We start from the raw sequence: 21,925 nt of genomic DNA, 5'->3' as shown, positions 1-21,925 counted from the left end.
GGTAGCATTTGAGATAATTAGCAACTACTTAATATTTTTAGAATGTTAGCTAACCCTTCCAATAACCCCTAGCCTTGCTAATGTTAGCCACTTAACACTAGCTTTGGCCACCTAGTCAAAATTAGCTAAGAAAATGTTTAAATTTGTAACATATCATGCAACATGGATGGACATTCACAAATTAATACATGCCACACTAAATGTAACAAAGTATTATACTAATTTCATTTTAGAAAATTTCAATTTACTATGTTACTTCTACCCCTGAGACCAGGTTGGCTTATTCTGAGCAGTGCTGAGGGAAGCAGTCCTGGCTTATTTCAGGCATTAAGGACCTGACAAGACACATTCTCCTGGAAGGGGAACACAAGTAGTTAACCACTTGTTTACCATGTATTTTGAGTTACCATGTCTTATGTTAATGACATATCTGGCTGAGTAGTTTTAATCTGTTAACCTATAATTAGCAGAAACATGCACCATACACACATCTTGATTACAAACAGCTCAAAGACATTCTGGCCTGGAGCATTCCCACTTGGAAGTTTTTAATTCACAAGCACAGTCCAAGTAATGGTCAACTGAAATCACACGGCAACCGAGACAAACACACCAACATGGATAACGTCCATTACAGAACTCAAGGTTATACTAAGTCAAACTCTGTATTTCCCGACACAAATAAGTAAGCTAAAAAAGAAACAAGCAAAACCATTCAGGGCAAAGAAAACGGCATACATTAGACAATCCTGGCATGAAATCTTCCTATACGTGTCTGTTTCATTGTTTACCATTTTTATAATATGTAAATTGTAAAATCTTCCAACTCCAGCACCACATTTCACGGTAGCCTAGGTGTGTAAAAATGTCATTGCACAGTGCCACCTGCTGGTGGACACAGCAGGTGCCAAGATCCTCCAGTCCAGTGGTTTTAAAACCTCTCGGGACCCCCAGATGTTTCACAATGTTGTGGAGCCCTGAACTAACTCGCCTGATTGTCCTAGTCAATAGCTTGATGATTAGTTGAATCAGGTGTGCTAGCTGTGGAATAGATCAAAAACATGGAACGACTGGGGGTCTCTGAGGAGAGGTTTGAGATCCACTGTATCCGGACTAGTACAACTACAATAAAACCATTTTTCAAGATACATACGATATACATAAAGAAAATCTTTGATCGGGGGCCAAATAATTAGCCTGGTCCACCATCCTGACTGCTGCGCACGCTCTCTCGTTTCATTTCACTTCACAAATAATGTAAATGGAGAGATCAGGATGGCCGTATGAGGCTACAAACTAATACAGCGGAGAGAAATCCAAAGAGAAGAAAAGGGACAGATATTTGCTTGACATAACTGGTAGAGTGTTACTGAATGTGTAGGTGAGCACACGTTCAGAATGGTACAGTACATGGTGGAAATGTCCATATGAATACCGAGTTCAGTAGGAACAGCTGTCCATGTACTGCATGTGTGTTGCTATGTAATTATACACATTTCCTTTTGTGTATGTCAGGGAGTGTGTGTGTGTGTGTGTGTGGTGTATGCATGTGTGTGCGAACAGACAATCTTGCGGTGTTTAAGAGTCGTCTCCGTTGGCGCTATCTCCATCATCCTCACCTTCCTCCTCTTCATCGTCATCTTCCCTTCCTCGACTCTTCACCTGCAGAGAACATTCAATAACCTGATATTAGACACTGATTCCCAAAATGTCACCCAATATGGTGCACTACTTTCTACCAGGACCTGGTCAAAATTAGCGCACTATATAGGAAATAAGGGTGCCAGTTGGGATGCACACACACTACACCTCAAACTCTTTTCTATTCCGCTCCATTCCCCCTCAAGTACTGATCTCGCCTCTCCTAAATCTCCGCCCCCTCAGTTTGCTCCGCTCTCTAATCCCACGCTCACCTCCGCCACCCCCCTCTCGCCTCCTCTCCTCCTTCATCCCCCTCTCACCACCTCCTCCTCCTTCATCCCCCTCTCACCTCCTCCTCCTCCAGTAGGTCTCCCTCCTCCTCTTCTGAGTCATTGAGCAGTTGGCTCTCCCTCTCCCTCTTCAAGCTCTCCTCCTTCTTTCCTCCGCAGTGGAGAGGAGACACCTCTCCGAGTTCCGGCTTCCCACTACTCTTCATGTCTGGAGAGTGAGGGGGATGGGAGGGAGAGGTTTATTGATAAACAAAAATGTGTTGTTTCATACCTAATGTTTGAAAATGCAGTGGGCAACAAGTGTACTTCCTCACTAGTGTCTGTCCCGTCCTACCTAACTTCTTGGTGTGGTCCTTCTCCATGCGCTCCAGACTCTCCAGCAGGTAGTCCACCTTGTGTTTGATCTGGGTCAGCTCTCTCTTGATGGTCTGCAGGTCGTCTGCCTTCACTGGGTTAGAGAGAGGGGACAGAAAGAGCCAGACGCATACATTAACAGTAGGTATGGATTTCACTTCCATATAATGAAATTCATGTGTCTACAGGGTAAATGACCGGAGTCAATTCAGAGTTAGTAAGTGTGTGGTTATATTGGGTGTAGTGGGGCTTGCAATACCAGCATTGTGGGTTTGATTCACGGGACCACCCATACGTAAAAACACATGCAAGCATGAGTAAGTCGCTTTGGATTAAAGCATCTGCTAAAATGGCAAATGTTATCATATACTCGAGTATAAAATACATTAAGAACACCTGCTCTTTCCATGCCATAGACTGCCCAGGTGAACCCAGGTGAAAGATATGATCCCTTATTGATGTCACTTGTTAAATCCACTTCAATCAGTGTAGATGAAGGGGGGGAGACAGGTTAAAGAAGGATTTTTAAACCATGATACATGGATTGTGTATGTGTGCCATTCAGAGGGTGAATGAGCAAGACCAAAGATTTGGGTGCCTTTAAACTGGGTATGATAGTAGGTGCCAGGCGCACCGGTTTGTGTCAAGAACTGCAACGCTGCTGGGTTTTTCATGCTCAATAGTTTCCCGTGTGTTTCAAGAATGGTCCACCCCCCCAAAGGACATCCAGACACAACTGTGGGAAGCATTGGAATCAACATGGGCCAGCATCCCTGTGGAACGCTTTTCAACACCTTGTAAAGTCCATGCCCTGACGAATTGATGCTGTTCTGAGTGCAAGGGGGGTGGGGGTGCGACTCAATATTAGGAAGGTGTTCCTGATGTCTGGTGTACTCAGTGTATGTCGTCACTGTGGGAAGTGTCAAAAGCATCTGTAATTCCGTGTGTGTGTGTGGTACTGACTGGTGCGTGAGGTGGAGACCCTGCTCTGGCTGCTCCTGGAGGATGAGAAGTTGGTCTTGGTGCGTCGGCTGCCCCCTGCTCCTCCACCTCCTCTTCCTCCACCGCCTCCACTCAAACTGACCCGGGGCCGCTTGGAGGGGATCACCGCCCGGGACAGGGGGGGAGGAGGTGGAGGGGGCACACGGGACTGGTACGGGTACATCCTACAACAGCAAAACAAACATTCATTCTTTATCCCTTTTGTCAGTACAGGGTGTGGCAACCGAGAAAGGAAGACTCACCGGTCATAGTAATCTCTCTGGAAGTCATATTCCAAATCAAATGAAGAACTGAGGAAGAAAGCAAAGAGGGAGAGAGAAACAAAAGAGAGGGACAGAGAGAGAGAGTGAGACAGCACGGTTGGAACAGTAGATTGCATAGTTCAACATTTACATGTATTTATTTTTATACAAAAAGGATTGACTGGAGCACTTGGTAAACATCCTATTTAAATTCACACACCTGTACATATCTCCCGCAGAGCGCTTCACAGTCTTCAATCTCTGATGCTTCGGTTCACAAGCAAGGTTAATGTCTGAGAGAGAGGAGGGGGGGGGGGGGGGGGGAGACAAAGAGCAAAGAAAGAAGGAAAATTAGAGAAAGTTTAATCAAGATGGGGCTCAAATTAGAGAAAGTTTCATCAAGATGGGGCTCAAATCCAAATGATCACATCTACATATACTATGCCTTCAGAAGAGGGAAACCTATTGGAGGTAAAGGGAAGACATAGAAGAAGGAGCGGAAAACGCAGCCCAGGTTCTTACCCAGCACCTGTCCTACGATCATTCTCCCATCCTCGCCCCCTACGGCGGCCCGGGCATTCCTCTCATTGGCGTACTGGACAAAGGCGAACCCCTTGTGCACGGAGCAGCCCACTATCTTGCCGTACTTGCTGAAGATAAAGAAGGTTACATTATTGCCCAATGTACAACGAATGGAAACTTGTCTTCTGCTACATCCCAACCCCTCCATAGAAACATGTACACAGGGGCTGGAGAGGTGGGAGCAGAGATTAGCCATAGTACTAGGCTTGCAAAATTCCGGTAACTTTTCAAAGTTTTCCAGTAATCGTGATTAGATGATTCCGGATTTCCTGCTTATTCCCCTCCTGATTCTGGAAAATGTTCCAACCAGAATATACACTGAACAAAAATATAAAACGCAACATGTAAAGTGTTGGTCCCATGTTTAATGAGCTGAAATAAAAGATACCATACATTTTCCACACACACAAAAGCTTATTTCTCTCCAATTGTTTTGCACAAATTTGTTTACATCCCTGCTGGTGAGCATTTCTACCTTGCCAAGATAATCCATCCACCTGACAGGTGTGGCATATCAAGAAGCTTACTAAACAGCATGATCATTACACAGGTGCACCTTGTGCTGGGGACAATAAGAGGCCACTCTAAAATGTGCAGTTGTCACAACACAATGCCACAGATGTCTCAAGTTGAGGGAGTGTGCAATTGGCATGCCGGCTGCAGGAATGTCCACCAGAGCCTTTGCCAAAGAAATGAACGTTCATTTCTCTACCATAAGCTGCCTCTAACGTCATTTTAGAGAATTTCTGTCTGTAATAAAAGCCCTTTTGTGGGGGAAAAAATTATTTCTGATTGCCTGGGCCTGGCTGCCAAGTGGGTGGGCCTATGGCTGCGCAGTCATGTGAAATCCATAGATTAGGGCCTAATTTATTTATATTGACTGATTTCCTTATATGAACTGTAACTAAGTAAAATCTCTGAAAATGTTTCATGTTGCATTTATATTTTGTTCAGTAATATATATATATATAAAAGGGGAATTTAAGAGAAAGTTAGTGGAATTGTGCAACCCTGCATAGTACTGTCCATGCTCCCGACCTGAAGATGGCCTCCACGTCTGCCTTGGTGACCAGGAGAGTGTTGAGGTTCCCAATGAAGACCCGGGAGTTGAGGGAGCGAGGGTCAGTCTTGTTGGTAACGTTGCCAGCCATCAAGCTACTGGTGGTGGGACACCGTTGTTTATGAGAAGGGGATGAAAGGAGAAGAGCAGGGAAACAGAGGGGAGAGAGAGAGACATATAAGCTGAGTGTGTGGATATGCGTGTCTGTGACCGTGTGCCTGTTTGAGGATGCTTTTCAACATAAACTGGACCTGATTTCAGAGTGTGTGTGTGTGTCTATACACAGACACACACACAGTTGTTTAAAACAAGCATCACCTTCATTGTGTATGTAGGTCACTTTGGGTGATGGCTCACAGTACATGGTGACTGTATAGGTGGACTTTCATGTGCCTATAATCTAATGTAATGGTTTGTTCACAGGAAGGTGGGGGTTGTCATTGTCACATACACACACACAATGTTTGTCAACAGCCATTCTGCACAGATTTCAGGGTTTAAAGCCTTCTGTTCCTATATCTATAGAACATATAGGCAGGGTTGAAATAGCCAGAACTCACTCCATATTGCCTGTACCCTGGACGGTCGTGGTCTGCCTGCCTGCCTACCTGTTTCTGTTGGAGAGAAGAGTGTCATTATTGGTCAGCCGAGCCGGAGCTCAGCAATGCATTGTGGGAGATGTATTGCATCTACAGGGAGGGGGCGATGTCTCTAGAATGAGAAAAGTCTCCAGAAGTTCAGTATTTCTTGTTTTTTGGATCAGTGCTGCCCCCATGAGGTACTTGAGGGGAAAAATATACCACACACATAAAAAACAAATGTTGTGGCAGTAAATGAAGAAGTAGCGCCCCAAAAACCTGTTGGACAAATAGTATTATCATAACAAACAAGACTTAGCATGACAAAGTACCTGAGCATACTGCAGTCATTAGATACACAAACAATATGATCCACGGCTGGCATGACAAGATCAGAGACGCTAAACAATAGAATGACTGCATCCCATGCCACCCTATACCATACATAACGCACTATAGGGGCTCAAAGGGCTCCAGTCAAAAGTAGTGAACTTTGGAGGGAATAGACTGCTATTTGGATACATCCAATAGTATATTAGCTACCATGTGTACTCTTGACGCATGACTTCTCAAATGTCTGTGAACTACATTAACAGGAAGTGATTTAAGTCAGTGTCTTTCATTATTAGACTTTTTTTGTGGTAAATTGAAACAAAAGTCCCAATTGGCACCCTATATAGTGCACTGCTCCTAACCAGGGCCCATAGGGCTACGGTCAAAAGTAGTGTACTTTACAGGGAACAAATAGGGTGTCATTTGGGATGTAGCCAAGGGATATGTTATTACGTGGTGTGGGGAGGACATTCTCAAATGTCTGTCTTTGTAAATCCCAAAGCAGAGCCCCTCGTGGCTGGTGTCCACTTTCATAATGATAAAAATAGAAGGCTCCACAGCGCTCTCTGTACGGTGGACACGCACACATTTCAGATTACACTGCCGTGTTGGGTCTGGGTGTCTATCCAAAAGCTTAATGCACTTTTCAGTTAGTGATTTTGGCTAGGATGGGTTGTCACGCCTGGCCAGTTGACAAGGCTGGGTTAGTACCTACCAGGGTCGATGAGGGGAGAACGCAGGCAGGTCATGTGACCCTAGTAAGAGGTGATATAACACGCACAGCTGTGACTATTATGGGCTGGAGAGGGACATAATCCTAGAGTCTAAATAATCTCTCCTTTCTCCCGAAGTGTGCCGTTGTTCCCCACAAATATAAAAAGCATTGTATTGGCATAGGCCAGTGGGAGTTCCACTACATTTATTATTTGAGTCATTTTCTTTCAAGAGGAAGAGATAATTGGGACATGGCCCTAGTCTGGTTGATTCCAAAACTGAAATGTGGTACTACATGGTGTTGATTGTGATATGGGGGGAATCAATAGTTACATATCAGAACATTATTTTTGACAACAGTCTATAGTTTTGACAATATTGCAATATAATTTGTGCTAGTTGGCTGTACCAAAACAACGCTATTTTTTGGAACGTCGAATCGCAATAAAATGACCATACATAACTTATTGGCACCTGTATGGTGATAATATCGTATCGTGATGTCCCTTGCCTTATTGGTGATACTATAAAGCAATCAGGCTCATAGTTCCCTTCACTTCCCATTTAGATATTTTACAAGAAGTGAAAAGACACACCACATGTAGAATTGTTTAAGAGCGCAGAACAGTTTAGGTTTATATTCAAGGATTTCATAGGTGTGCGTGTGTGTCTGTGTGTGTGTTGTGCTTCAACATTTGTCACGTATGCCAACATCTCCAGTTAACAAGTAGTTAGGTCAGTATTTCTCAACTCCTGGTAAGTTGGGGGATCCGGTTTCTCAGTAGCCCCTTCGATGGTTTTACCCGTCACCGATTTTGTCAGTTACAGTGCCATCAGAAAGTATTCATACTTATTTCACATGTTGTGTTACAGCCTGAATTTAAAAATCAAATATTCTCAGCCATCTACACACAACATAATGACAAAGTGAAAACATGTTTTTAGACACGTTTTCTTAATTAATTATCTCATTTACATAAGTATTGTCAACCCGGAGTCAAAACGTTGTAGAAGCGCCTTTAGCAGGGACTACAGCTGTGTCTTTCTGGGTAAGTCTAAGATTGTGCAACATCTGCCCAATATTCTTTAAGCTCTGTCCAATTGGTTGTTGATCATTGCTAGGCAACCATGTTCAGGTCTTGCCATTCATTTTTAAATAGATTTAAATCAAAACTGTAAATTGGCCACTGTCATCTTGGTAAACAACTCCAGTGCAGATTTGGCCTTGAGTTTTAGGTTATTGTCCTCTTGAAAGGTTAATTCATTTCCCAGTGTCTGATTGAAAGCAGACTAAACCAGGTTTTCCTCTAGGATTTGGTCTGGATGCATTTAAAAAAAAAAAGAATTTGTACACTACTCCTTCTTTTCACTCCGTCAATTAGGTTAGTATTGTAACTACAATGTTGTTGATCCATTCTACGATCACAGCCATTAAATTATGTAACTGTTTTAAAGTGAACATTAGCATCATGGTGAAATCCCTGAGCGGTTTCCTTCCTCTTTGGAAACTGAGTTAGGAAGGATGCCTGTATCTTTGTAGTGACTGGGTATATTGATACACCATCCAAAGTGTATTTATTAACTTCACCATGCTCAAAGGGATATTAAATGTCTGTTTTATTTATTTTTTACCTTTCTTTGTGAGGCATTGGAAAACCCCTAATCTTTGTAGTTGAATCCGTTTGAAATTCACTGCTCGACTGAGGGACCTTACAGATAATTGTTTGTGTGGGGTACAGAGGGGAGGTAATCATTCAAAAATCATGTAGAACATTATTATTGCACACAGTCAGTACATTTTTACACCTGAACTTATTTAGTTTGCCATAACAATGGGGTTGAATACATTTCAGCTTTTCATTTGATTAAATTTGTAAAAATTCCATTACAAATAATCCTAATGACATTATGGGGTATTGTGTGTAGGCCAGTGATTTATATATATATATTTTTTTTTTTAATCTAAATTTAATCAATTTTAAATTCAGGTTGTGTAAAAACAAAATATGGAAAAAGTCAAGGGGTGTGAATACTTTCTGTAGGTGACCAATTTCTAGTTTTATTATAATTTTTTTAATCAAGAAAAAAAAAAAGGTGGGAAAGTAGGGGTTCAATGTGAAATGCAAACTACTAGGCTACTCAAAACTACAAAAACAAATGGACAGTAGTGATAGGCCATCACAACACAAAAGCAGCAGAAAACTACTTGCTTTAGGGATTTCCAAAAGGAGAAAAAAAGGCTACTTCACAAAGGCAGAAAGAAAAAACTAAACTAGATTCAAAATCGATGTCAACGTGGAGGTGGGAAAAAAAACAGGAGACCAACTTACGATTTGTCGCTGCTCAAAAAAGATGCCTCAAAAACTAAAAAAAGGGAAACAAAAAATGTAAATTAGAAGAGAACACCTGTAATGTTGAACTGAACCCATAATCAGAGGCTACTAACTATGCTAATGATATAAGATTTTGAAACAAATCATTGTGATTGTGTTAGTGGCCATATACATGTATAGGCTAAGTGGTAACCATCTGTACATAATGTGGTGTGGGGTCAGGTGCACACCTCTTAAACTGTGTCAAGATCACATATTCCTTTCCTTCAAGACTTCTGGCCCTGTATTCACAAAGCATCTCAGAGTAGCTGTGCTGATCTAGGATCAGTTTTAGATTACAATGACTGGATGGGAGGGGGGGGACCTGATCCTAGACCACCACTAGTCAGAGACGCTTTGTGAATGTGGGCCCAGACCAGCAGGACTTGATTAAAACAATGAAAAAAAAAGAAAAAAAAAATACGATTTAGTCCAACTAGTCAGTTCTCTGTAGTGAAGGGAAGGAAGCCATTTGAGAGAATTAGGACACAGCCGGTAGGTCTACTAGTTAGGGCTTGTAAATAAAAAGGTCTGGGTAAGGCCTACAGAGATGAGGTGATCAACAACAACAAATTTTAAAAAACTGTATCCACTGGTGCAAAATCATCTCCCTGAAATTGTCATAGTAACAGTGCGTCTTCACATCATCAATGCATACCAACACTGCCTTTAAGCACAGGAGATTTCCTACATAAGAAGCTTTGTTCACCGATCAGCTCTAGTAGGCCTAATGGACGTTGATCACATAGTAGTCTGACTACAACTATTTCAACAGGCTACACATTTGAATAATGGTCAATAGAAGCACAAATTATGGATGCATGAAATCTCATTCTGCACAATATTTTAATTATTCATATCACAAAATGCAATGCCAGGGTAGTCTATTTCTCGATTTAACAAATGTCTTTGCTTACACAATACACCGTATTGTTTGTATTCCAGTGCAAACGAACGCCCACTTTCACTCTTCATAGTGAAAAAAGATAATGCCTCAGAAATTACGTCATTGTTTCGAGAAATAGGGCTAATGCAGAGAGCACTGTTGCGAACCTCAAAAATAAGAAAGCCAAAAAGAAAACGTTGGTAATATTTCTGAGCAGTCAACTTCAACAACCGAAATTCATGTTACAGGGTCTTAAAATGAAAAGGTTGAACAGTATAAAAACCCTTTTAAAAACGTCATTCCTGGGAGGGGAAAAGACGACCATGATGTTGACCACATACTACTAGGCCTAATCATTTGTCCAGTCAGATTGGAAACAACCTTCGATCTTTCTTCACATAAAAATATTACCATAAACACACAAAATGCTCTTATGGTAAACTTGGAAAAATGAAGGTTCAAAAGTCCTAATTCGAAAAGTAAAGCAAAAATTACCGCTGTGTAGAGAGCTAACCAATACTAGTCACGCGCAGCCTGTTTTCCACCCGTCGCTGCAACAAAATGCACGCCTTTAAAAGCCAACACAAATTCAGAGAATGCAGTCAGAAAAATCCATTAAAAACAAAAAATAAAAAGTCCGAAAGAGATCAGTTCAAAGAAAAAAAAAAAAAAAAATTCTGAAAAATGTTCTCTTTTCAAAATACTCACCAGGAGCTCAATTATTGAAAAATGAGTACAATTTCGACGTTGTGTTGGTTGGTGTCTTATATGATCCGTTTCCAATTCAGTAGGCTGATTGTACTGTACCTTGAACCAGTTAACACGAAATGGCGCTGTGGCTACGCATAGCCGTATGTTCACTCCTTATCCGGAATACTGGTATCTTATTGGATCTACTCAGGAGAACGTGACTTAAATCTCTTCGGGAATTGGTTGATATATCACTAAGCCCCGCCTAAGAGGCGCCTCCACATTCCATCTTTGAACAGTAGACTACCATCTGACTGAAACAATGCACACATGCATAGAAGTGCAACAATATCCTCCACTACAAAATAACACATATATACTGAACAAAAATATAAACGCAACATACAACAGTTTAACTATTTTACTGAATTACAGCTCATATAAGGAAATCAGTCAATTGAAATTAATTAATTAGGCCCTAATCCATGGATTTCACAGCAGAGCAGAGGCACAGCCATGGGTAGGGCTGGGAAGGCATAGGCCCACCCACTGGAGAGCCAGGCCCACCCGCTGGGGAGCTAGGCCCAGCCAATCAGAATGAGTTTTTCCCCACAAAAGTGCTTTTTTACTAAAATAAATACTCAGTTTCATCAGCTGTCCGGTTGGCTGGTCTCAGACGATCCCGCTGGAGAAGAAGGCGGATGTGGATCCTGGGCTGGCGTGGTTACACGTGGTCTGCAGTTGTGAGGCCGGTGGGGCGTACTGCCAACTTCTCGAAAACGACGTTGGATGGGGCTTATGGTAGATAAATGAACATTCAATTCTCTGGCAATAGCTCTGGTGGACATTCCTGCAGTCAGCATGCCAATTGCATCATCCCTCAAGACTTGAGACATCTTTGGCATTGTGTTGTGTGACAAAACTGCACATTTTAGAGTGGCCTTTTATTGTCCCCAGCGCAAGGTGCACTTGTGTAATGATCATGCTGTTTAATAAGGTTCTTGATATACCACACCTGTCAGGTGGATGGATTATCTTGGCAAAGGAGAAATGCTCACTAACAGGGATGTAAACAAATCTGTGCACAAAATTGGAGAGAAATACGCTTTTTGTGTGTATGGAACATTTGTGGGATCTTTTATTTCAGTTCATGAAACACGGGACCAATACCAATGTTGCGTTTATATTTTTGTTTAGTGTGGATCAGTGGAGGTTCCTCAGAAGTGGAAGGGGAGGACCATCCTCTTCAGTGAATAATATATATTTTTTTAAGTATAGTATATGTTGGTAGAAAAATGTATGTTGAATGTCTTGAATGCATTTTCTGACAACAAAAACATAGTGACATTATTGATGTCACTAACACAGAAAATACGTGTGTAAAAAGGAAATCCATGTTTGGCAAGGTTTTTATGTTTCACATACATGTATATATAGAAATATGAAACATTTGTCAAAAATATTTTTCATGTCTACACATATATTTACACATGTATTTATTTTCAATACTGCTGTGTTAGTCTGACTGTGGATAAGATTGTGTTTGTGTCTGAGAATAAGTAGGCCTATGTGCTTGTTGAAGTGCACGACAGAATATTTTATAGCATTGTAGCATACAACATGCAGGGACTATGGTATGCTAAACTGTATGCATTTACAGTGACTATAGTCACCTGTGTAGTAATAACAATGCATGATTCTACAAACAGATGTAGACAGAAACGCAGGACAGACGACACACTTCAGTTCATATGTCACCACTTTAGCTTCCGGGAGAGTCGACCTGAAACACCAAGAAATAGGTAAGGTGAGTTTGTGTCTGTGTGTGTGTGTGTGTGTGTGTGTGTGTGTGTGTGTGTGTGTGTGTGTGTGTGTGTGTGTGCGTGCGCATGTGTGTGTGTGTGTGTGTGTGTGTGTACCTCTGATATCAGTCTTCTTACTGCGATGGCGTGGAAGGGTAGAATCTAACTGAAAGTCAGATTCTGGGGTCTTCAATACTTCCTCTAGTTTGCACTGCTCCAAGCTCTCCTGACGAATTAACAACACACAGTTATGAAAATGAAAAATTCATAATACATATTTTATTCAGCTACTTATAATTGATGTATACATGTGTAGTTCCACTTAAAGCTGGAAATCTGCCACATCCATTTGCAATATGACTATGTCTAAGTAGCTTTACACAAGCCTTAACTCATGAGGCTGTTTCTGTAGCATGAGGCAGCTTCATGTACAAGTACACCCTCTGGACAGGACTGTAGTCTATCACAATGCATTATTCCCAATCTAACTCCTTAATGCTGAGTGCCAAGCAGAGATGCATCAGCTCCCATTTTTCCATTCTTTGGTATAAGTCAGCTGGGGATTGAACTCACAACCTTGCAATCTCAGGGCAGACACTCTAACCACAAGGCCACTGAGTTAGTAACAACAACGACAAAGACGTTACTTCAGACAACGAACCCGTTTTTTCCCCTCGGACTGTTTCAGCTGTTTTTTCCCCTCCCTGTTTCAGCTGTTTTTTCCCCTCGGACTGTTTCAGCTGTTTTTTCCCCTCGGACTGTTTCAGCTGTTTTTTCCCCTCGGACTGTTTCAGCTGTTTTTTCCCCTCCCTGTTTCAGCTGTTTTTTCCCCTCGGACTGTTTCAGCTGTTTTTTCCCCTCGGACTGTTTCAGCTGTTTTTTCCCCTCCCTGTTTCAGCTGTTTTTTCCCCTCGGACTGTTTCAGCTGTTTTTTCCCCTCCCTGTTTCAGCTGTTTTTTCCCCTCGGACTGTTTCAGCTGTTTTTTCCCCTCCCTGTTTCAGCTGTTTTTTCCCCTCGGACTGTTTCAGCTGTTTTTTCCCCTCCCTGTTTCAGCTGTTTTTTCCCCTCGGACTGTTTCAGCTGTTTTTTCCCCTCGGACTGTTTCAGCTGTTTTTTCCCCTCCCTGTTTCAGCTGTTTTTTCCCCTCGGACTGTTTCAGCTGTTTTTTCCCCTCGGACTGTTTCAGCTGTTTTTTCCCCTCCCTGTTTCAGCTGTTTTTTCCCCTCGGACTGTTTCAGCTGTTTTTTCCCCTCGGACTGTTTCAGCTGTTTTTTCCCCTCGGACTGTTTCAGCTGTTTTTTCCCCTCCCTGTTTCAGCTGTTTTTTCCCCTCGGACTGTTTCAGCTGTTTTTTCCCCTCCCTGTTTCAGCTGTTTTTTCCCCTCGGACTGTTTCAGCTGTTTTTTCCCCTCGGACTGTTTCAGCTGTTTTTTCCCCTCCCTGTTTCGGCTGTTTGCTTCTATTTGGTTCCTACTGAATACACTCCTGGTTTTAGTGACACTGTCACTTCTCTCCCTCTCTCTCGCTCTCCCATCAGTCTCTACCTGAGAAGGTGTCTGGTGGTGGTGGTGGGGATGGTAGTGGTGTTTGTGGTTAGGTGCAGGTGAGCTGGGATTCTCTCCTCCTTTCTCTCGCTCCCTCTCTCTTTCCCTTTGTTGCAGGATGGAGAGACGGGTGGCTCTGTATTCCAGGGAGAAGTCACTGACGGTCTTACAGAAGTCCTCCGCATTCGTCTCTCTCACCATCGTACGAGAGTAACCCAGAAACAAAAGGAATGAGTGAAACCTGCAGATAGATAGAGCGAGAGAGAGAGAGTAGAGAGAAAGAGAAAAAGAGAGAGAGAGAGAAGAGAGGGAGAGAGAGACGGAGATATAGAGAGAAAGAGAGATGCTGAGAGAAGAAGAGAGAGAGGGAGAGAGATATATATAGAGAGAGACAGAGAGAGATAGAGAGGGAAAGAGAGAAAAATAGAGGGAGAAAACGTGTGAGAGGAAGAGAGAGAGAGAGAGGGAGGAAAAGAGAGAGAGAAACAACAACAATCACCCAATTTTAGTGTCATAGCTGCTTATTCCAGATTTATGAATCTCTAAACTAATCAAATCAACTTTAGAAACTACTTATAACCCTTTATACATAGTTTTAAGCGTACCTTAATGTAAAGAATTGTATTAGGTCATGTAAGTAAAGTTACACTCTTACACAAGTTACAATATTCAGACATCACCTGTTGATAACCCTCCGATGGACAGCTCTCAGTACCTTCAGCCTGTCCTCACATTCCTTCAGGAACGTAGGTAACCTCTGTCGCAGGGTGCCCTCCCGCTCCCCTCCTCTGTCCCGTCCTCCTCTCTTCTTCTCATCCTCCCGTTCTAGCAGACGCAGCTGGTCCCATGAGGATTTGCAAAGGGCCTCCAGCTGTGAGAGGCTGGACTGGACCTGGGTGTAGTCACACTGGGAGAGAGACAGGGGAGGGTTGAGATCAGAGTGGTCACACACACACACATTCACGCTAACATACACGTAGATATACACTACTCCCTCTCTCTCTCTCTCTCTCTCTCTCTCTCTCTCGCACACACACACACACACACACACACACACACACACACACACACACACACACACACACACACACACACACACACACACACACACACACACACACACACACACACACACACACACACACACACACCTTGCTGGTGCGGGTGACAGAGGTGATATCAGAGTAGAGGTCTGAGGACTGTGGGTAGAGCTGCAGGAGCAGAACACACATATGGTACAGCAGAGGCTGACGGGAGTGTGTATCTCTGACCTGAGACAGCTTCCCCAGGTAACTCAACTCAAAACCACCGGCCTAAAGAGAGGGAGAGAGAGAGGGGGAGAGACAGGGAGAGAGAGGGCGAGAGAGACAGGGAGGGAGAGTGAGAGAGGGGGGAGAGCGAGAGAGAGAGAGAGAGAGAGAGAGAGAGAGAGAGAGAGAGAGAGAGAGAGAGAGAGAGAGACAGGGAGGAGAGAGAGAGGGAGAGAGACAGAGAGGGAGGGAGAGAGGGAGAGAGAAGGACAGAGAGGAAGGGGGAGAGAGAGAGAGAGAGAGAGTGGGAGAGAGAGAGAGAGGCGAGAAAGAAAGTTAGATTGCTAGGATTTAGACCAGGGTTTCCCAAACTCGGTCCTGGGGACCTCAAGGGGTGCACGCTTTGGTTTTTGCCATAGCACTACACAGCTGATTCAAATAATCAACTAATCATCAAGCTTTGATCATTTGAATCAGCTGTGTAGTGTAAAAAAAAAAAGAAAGACAAGTGCACCGAGGGAAGCGCAATAGATCACTGCAACAACAACAGTGAAAAAATAGGAACTAGACTAATACAAAGGAGTTGATGGTGGTATGTTGTTCACCTTGCATCCATTGAGGAAGTTACCAATGGCTAGCACAGTGGCCAAGATGCATCTAAAGGTCTGATTGGCTGCCAGCTGTTCCATGGCAAGCTTCAGGTGGAAGAGAGGCTCTGCAATTTCCTGGTTATATAAATAACATACAGCAATAGGTAAGCAACACATTCACAATAAGTGTCAAAACTGTCAAATAACTTCAGTGCACACAAATATTAAGACGACAGAGTTGTATTCATTAGTACACAAACATATAAAAAACGTTTTTTGGGGAAAAAACAAGTATTTCTTATTGGACGTTATTGAACGCTTATTGGAAGTTCAAGTAGTCCCTCTGTGTTTCAATACGTTTTCTTCAGTTTGTTGCCTAATGAATGCCACCCTGCATCACACTTCAAAGTTTAAAACCTCTACAACTCCTCCGCAATAAACCATAATGCCACAAGGTGACAGCCTCTTATCCATCCATCCATCCATCCTCCACCTCCTCTAATCACTCATTATGCCTTCCATTTTATGACACTCAGACACCACCTACTCTTTCCATGGTGTCATAGTCCAGAGCGAAAGCCCAGAGCTGAAGCCTGGGGCTCAGGTAAGTGATCTCCCCCAGGGTTAGGAGACAGAGCTCAGCTGGGGCCAGAGGCGAGTGGGGGGACTCGGCCTGGGCCTTCCTGATCAGAGACAGCTCCTCTTCACTGGGGACCAGGGACTGGAGACGCTGGATGGAGAGAGAGAGAAGGGATTTAGATGGGTGTGAAAGTCAGTGGAGAAGGTATGCCTGTAGTAAGGTACAGGCTGATGTACTGTGGTAGAGATGAGTTCGCAGTAAGTGGAGTATAAATTAGTCCTACTAGTATAAGATGCAGTGAGGAAGGTGACATACAGCATAATACTATTTGCCTCATTGTATTTTCAATGTTGACTTTGCAATGGTTTATGAGTTATCAGTGAAAGGTCACTATATATGCAGTCAAAATATACAGTGAGTCATGATAGTCGTCTGTAGTGGAGACTCAACCTGTACGTCCTCTCTGTCCAGAACACTACAGTCCATGGTGTAAATGGCAGGAGGCAGCAGGTGGGGAGGAGGGAGGCTACTGAGGGCAATTGTGATGATGTTACTCCGTTTCACCCCCAGAACTGAGACAGACGGCAGCTTCTGGAAGAGAGGGGTGGGTGGAGAGAGAGGGAGAGAGGGAGATGGTAGAGTCCAGTCATACACAGTGATCACCAACCCTGTCCTTGAGAGCTGAATGGTTTGTAGTTGTTTGCACCAGTCCCAGTTGATTCCACTGTGTTAGTGCTGTACACTTTGTTCCTCTCAAAGTACACCAACATTAGCCAGAATAGCTTACAAAATTAGCCTTACATAATTATCCAGAGCACCAAGAAATTGGATTGAAGAGCACTCAAGAGAGCTCTGATTTCAACTCTTACCTGCCTTCCCATCAGCACGCTGCAGATGGAGCCATTTCCCTTGGTCTCAAACAGGTACTCCAGCCGGTTGGTGTCCAGGTGCACCGGCTCCAGCCCAGCCCAGATGGTCTGGGGCCCAAAGCGGCTAACCCTGGGTAGGGCGGGCAGGCTGTGTAGCTCCCTCCAGTGGAGCTTTAAGGTACGACAACCTGAGGGTTTCCCCATGGAAGAGGCATATCCTGTAGACAGGGGAGGGGGAGGAGCTGAGGGAGGCATGGGAGGAGGAGGAGGTGGTGTTTGGAGACATGCTGAGGTTTGGTTGGTCAAGGTGCCTCCGTCTTCCTCGGCGCTGTCCAATCCCAGGTCCTCCTCATCCCACAGGTCGGAGAAGTCCAAGGTGTTGAGGCGGAGACGAGGTGCAGACTTTAGGAAGGAAACCCAGGATTTGTCGAGGCCTGAAGTTAAGGGCATGTCCTTGATTTGATAGGATTGTGTCATTGGTCCTTTCAGGATTGCCTTGGTTTTGTGGTATCCGGAATTTAGGTTTTCAGCTATAACCTAATGGCTTTGGTTTATTTGCAGTTTTTAAACAGATTCTTCAGAAAAGGTATTGGCTTTTTGTTTTTTGACACACTTAAAAAAAAAAAAAACAGCAGTTAAAAAAACACAGTTAATATGAGTGTTCTTCCTTTTCTGAATATGCAGGAAAAAGCAGTAAATGAACACCTCCTATCCTCTCTTTTCTTCTCACCCATTCATCCTGCAGGCCTTTGAGAGAAGAGATTCAATCACAACACTCAGATTTCCCTCTATAACAATATCTCCATACTAATCCTGTTATCTCCTCTCTTGCCACTCTGTGACCACTGAATGCAGGCCAAAACCACATGACTGCGCCATGATCCACAAACCACCTTTCCCAATATTATTCCCACAATCCAGAACTTGCTTTAGGTGTCATTTTCTTCCAAAAAATAATTCTCTTCTACTTCTACTTAGGACTGTAGAGCAAAATTGTCTCTTGAACGGATAGAATGTGCACCAATTGGATTGGTTCAGAATCAGATGGGTCCAGATTCCTCTACGAATTCAGGGTTCAATTCTGATGTTGATGTCCAAGGAATGGTTCTGTTGTGTCCAACCGTTTTCATGCAATGACCCGACCTGGTTTCACAGAAACTTCTCTCTCTCTCTCTCTCTCTCTCTCTCGCTCTGACTCTGTGAGTGGTCTCTTCTATCAGGGCTGAAATGTATCAGTCTCAGTTTATTTGAGTTGCACCCTTTTCCTTAATTTCCTTATCGAGCCAACATCTCCTGTTTAAATTGCTTCTTGTGTATACACAACCCTACTCTATCTGCTGCTGTTGATCTCCCTCCCTCCCTCCCTCCCTCCCTCCCTCCCTCCCTCCCCCTCTCTTTGCTCCCCCCATCACATTCATAATGATCACTTTCTGAAGACATACCGGGCTCTCCGCCTTTTCTAATCGTAAAGAACGAGCCTTTGAATGTGATTTGTGCACATAGCATTACTCATAATGAAAAAGAGTCTTTGTAACCTACATGATTTCCAGGCCTAGTCCTGCCCAAAGCACAATAGGGTCAGTTGTGTGTATGGTCCTTTGCATGCTTGACAGCCATAATGACAGCACCCCTCCTATAGCTATTACAGATGCAGGATCTTAATTTGCATGAGAACTTCCCTGCAATGCAGGAAATATAAAACTTGGAGTGTATTTGTGGTTTAAAAAACATTGAGATTTCAGACTTCATTTTCCCTTACGAAAAATGGATCAACCCCTCCAAGAATATCCATTAATTTATAAACCTCATAATAATTCACATTTCCTGTTGCTGCAGGATTATTTTCCGGCTCAAACTAAGATCCTATGTCTGTAGTCTTATAGGCTCCAAACAGTGACATATACACTGTCTGTACCATGCAAACCTTAATGGTCTGAATGAAGGCCTGATTATACTTAGGCCTGTAGAGTGTGTCAATTATTGTTTGCCCGTAGGTTAGATAGACTTATGTTCATTATAGCATTTGTCATGTGTGAATGTTACTGCCATACATTCACTTCTTTGTCTTACCAGACTTGCCACAACTGATGTAAAATAAAGTTGTTCTTTTTTAGTCTATGTCAATCTGAATGGAGGTCAAAGAAGGTCCAGTTGGAGAATAAGTAGAACATGTCTACATACATGTTTTAGGGAAGTACAATTATACACTTTTAATTAACAAAACATGCAAAAACAGTTATGGACGAGGCCTAAACTACGGTGTACTGCTCACTTACTACTCAGTGATACCCTTGTTCACAGGCGCAGCATTCCTCGTGGGAAAATACATTTCCGACGGGGTTGCTTTGATGAATCTGTCCACGATCGCGTCAGACGTAGGCGGCGACTGCTGTCTCTGGATATTGTAGACTGTCTCCACAACTGTTTGTGTTTGTTTGTAAGCCTCCGGGACTCCGGGGATATCGGACAGATCTGGGCAATAATTATGTTTAATCATTCCCAATTAGGTCGGAGGAGATGGAAGAGACCCCAACGGCTCTTTGACTTCAGGGTCAAACAACATGCAGAGGTCGGTCTGGGGGAGAAGTCACTGTAAGCCAATTAAATTAGGATTGTTCCAATAATCCATTCGATTTTTGTCATAAATATAAAGAAATAGAATACTATGCTGTGTCATGTGTAATATGTGTAGGGGGGAGACCCTTCCTTCTACAATTGTTTTGTTGTTGCCCTCCCCCTCATAGAATTAACTCCAAAATAATGTTTACGATCACAGATAACAATAACTGTAGCGACCCTGTGTTTATAAACATAGATATGGACTTTCTCACTTCAGCAAACATTTGTGGCACAGTCGATGCCACGCAGGGCTACGGGCCAGAGTTTTGGGTGTTTGCCGAGCACCACGGCGGACGAGCTCACTCTCCCTGCCTGTTACATTACACCTACACTACGATCAGAGCCAGCTGCAGACAATGATCAGCTAGGGGGAAATCTGATTTTCAATATTTTGATGACGTACCTGTATTTATAATTGTATAAAATATATGCAAAAAAGATTCCACCAACAGGTTTCTGGGCCAATGTACAACACAACCAATAAACTTTGGTCGCTTCAATATCACGGTTTGCGTTTTCAACACCACAATAATTAGTATTACGTCAATCTCGACTAACAGAAAATTCATCCTTCTCCACCTTGTATGTCTACCCAGTATTAAGGCTTGGCTTGACAATCTCTAAATGTCATTAAACTTTTTGGTGTTTTGTTGTCTTTCCATTCATCAAATGGCCGCTGTACAGTTTGGATTGATTGATTGATTTTATTTGTCACTCCTAAAAAATACAGATTGTATATACACACAGTACAATGACTTTTAAAAGTGATCGGGAATGCACAATAAAGTTGAGGACTTGTTTTTTTACATAAATACATACAGTTGAAGTCGAAAATTTACATACACCTTAGCCAAATACATTTAAACTCAGGCATTTAATCCTAGTAAAAATTCCCTGTCTTAGGTCAGTTAGGATAACCACTTTATTTATATTTCTAGAGAGAATGATTTATTTCAGCTTTTATTTCTTTCATCATGTTCCCTATGGGTCAGAAGTTACACTCAATTAGTATTTGGTAGCATTTCCTTTAAATTGTTTAACTTGGGTCAAACGTTTCTGTTAGCCTTCCACAAGCTTCCCACAATAAGTTGGCTTAATTTTGGCCCATTCCTCCTGACAGAGCTGGTGTAACTGAGTCAGGTTTGTAGGCCTCCTTGCTCGCACATGCTTTTTCAGTTCTGCCCACTGTCACGGGTGTCGTAGTGATTAGACCAAAACGCAGCGGGAACGTGTAAACTCATCTTCTTATTTTATTAAAGAAGGAAAACAAAAGAAACACGTATACAAAAACAACAAACGACACTAAACAGTCCTGTCAGGTGCACGAACACAAAACAGGAAATAAATACCCACAAATCCCATAGAAAAAACACCCCTCTTAAATAGGACCTTCAATTAGAAGCAACGAGGAGCAGCTGCTTCCAACTGAAGGTCAACCCAATAAACACCACATAGAAATAGACATACTAGAACTAACATAGAAATAGACTAACAAGAACATAGCCCAACAAACCCCGAAAGACTCTAAACAAACACCCCCTGACCAAACTACAATAACAAACAACTTCTTTTACTGGTCAGGACGTGACATCCACACATTTTCTATGGGATTGAGGTCAGGGCTTTGTGATGGCCACTCCAATACCATGACTTTGTTGACCTTAAGCCATTTTGCCACAACTTTGGAAGTATGCTTCGGGTCATTGTCCATTTGGAAAACCCATTTGCGAACATGCTTTAACTTCCTGACTATTGTCTTGAGATGTTGCTTCAATATATCCACATAAATTCCCTTCCACATGATTACATCTATTTTGTGAAGTGCACCAGTCCCTCCTGCAGCAAAGCACCCCTACAACATGATGCTGCCACCCCTGTGCTTCACGGTTGGGATGGTGTTCTTTGGCTTGCAAGCCTCCCCCTTTTT

At 42.9% G+C, this 21,925-nt stretch overlaps 2 protein-coding genes across 12 annotated transcripts; both read right to left on the bottom strand.

The window, feature by feature from the left end:
• Positions 1-522: 522 nt before the first annotated feature.
• On the bottom strand, positions 523-10,917 carry hnrnpc (heterogeneous nuclear ribonucleoprotein C). Of its 9 annotated transcripts, none has more exons than XM_014156507.3 (11): positions 10,763-10,916; positions 9,127-9,160; positions 5,732-5,785; positions 5,150-5,269; positions 4,052-4,179; positions 3,750-3,822; positions 3,530-3,577; positions 3,249-3,451; positions 2,266-2,379; positions 1,991-2,139; positions 523-1,662 (listed from the first exon to the last, which is right to left on the bottom strand). In XM_014156507.3, the coding sequence occupies exons 3-11, from the start codon at positions 5,734-5,736 to the stop codon at positions 1,579-1,581; spliced, it is 924 nt and encodes a 307-aa protein (XP_014011982.1). In that variant the 5' UTR covers positions 5,737-5,785; positions 9,127-9,160; positions 10,763-10,916; the 3' UTR covers positions 523-1,578. The 9 variants fall into 9 exon arrangements, with proteins under 9 accessions (XP_014011982.1, XP_014011988.1, XP_082821355.1 ...); XM_014156513.3 differs by having other exon boundaries at positions 5,150-5,266; XM_082965229.1 differs by lacking the exon at positions 10,763-10,916 and adding an exon at positions 10,550-10,600.
• Positions 10,918-12,206: 1,289 nt separating this feature from the next.
• LOC106578003 (FH1/FH2 domain-containing protein 1) lies at positions 12,207-18,605 on the bottom strand. 3 transcript variants are annotated; one of them, XM_045701443.2, is made up of 9 exons: positions 17,380-18,605; positions 16,961-17,101; positions 16,478-16,660; positions 15,946-16,065; positions 15,242-15,403; positions 14,771-14,997; positions 14,091-14,436; positions 12,664-12,772; positions 12,207-12,527 (listed from the first exon to the last, which is right to left on the bottom strand). In XM_045701443.2, the coding sequence occupies exons 1-9, from the start codon at positions 17,854-17,856 to the stop codon at positions 12,499-12,501; spliced, it is 1,794 nt and encodes a 597-aa protein (XP_045557399.1). In that variant the 5' UTR covers positions 17,857-18,605; the 3' UTR covers positions 12,207-12,498. The 3 variants fall into 3 exon arrangements, with proteins under 3 accessions (XP_045557399.1, XP_014011992.1, XP_045557400.1); XM_014156517.3 differs by having other exon boundaries at positions 14,091-14,331; XM_045701444.2 differs by having other exon boundaries at positions 16,961-17,098.
• Between the last annotated feature and the right edge of the window lie 3,320 nt (positions 18,606-21,925).

The sequence above is a fragment of the Salmo salar genome, chromosome 18 (genome assembly GCF_965601325.2).
Source record: "Salmo salar chromosome 18, fSalSal1, whole genome shotgun sequence".
NCBI lineage: Eukaryota > Metazoa > Chordata > Actinopteri > Salmoniformes > Salmonidae > Salmo > Salmo salar.
This window is presented reverse-complemented; position numbering and strand designations above follow the sequence as displayed.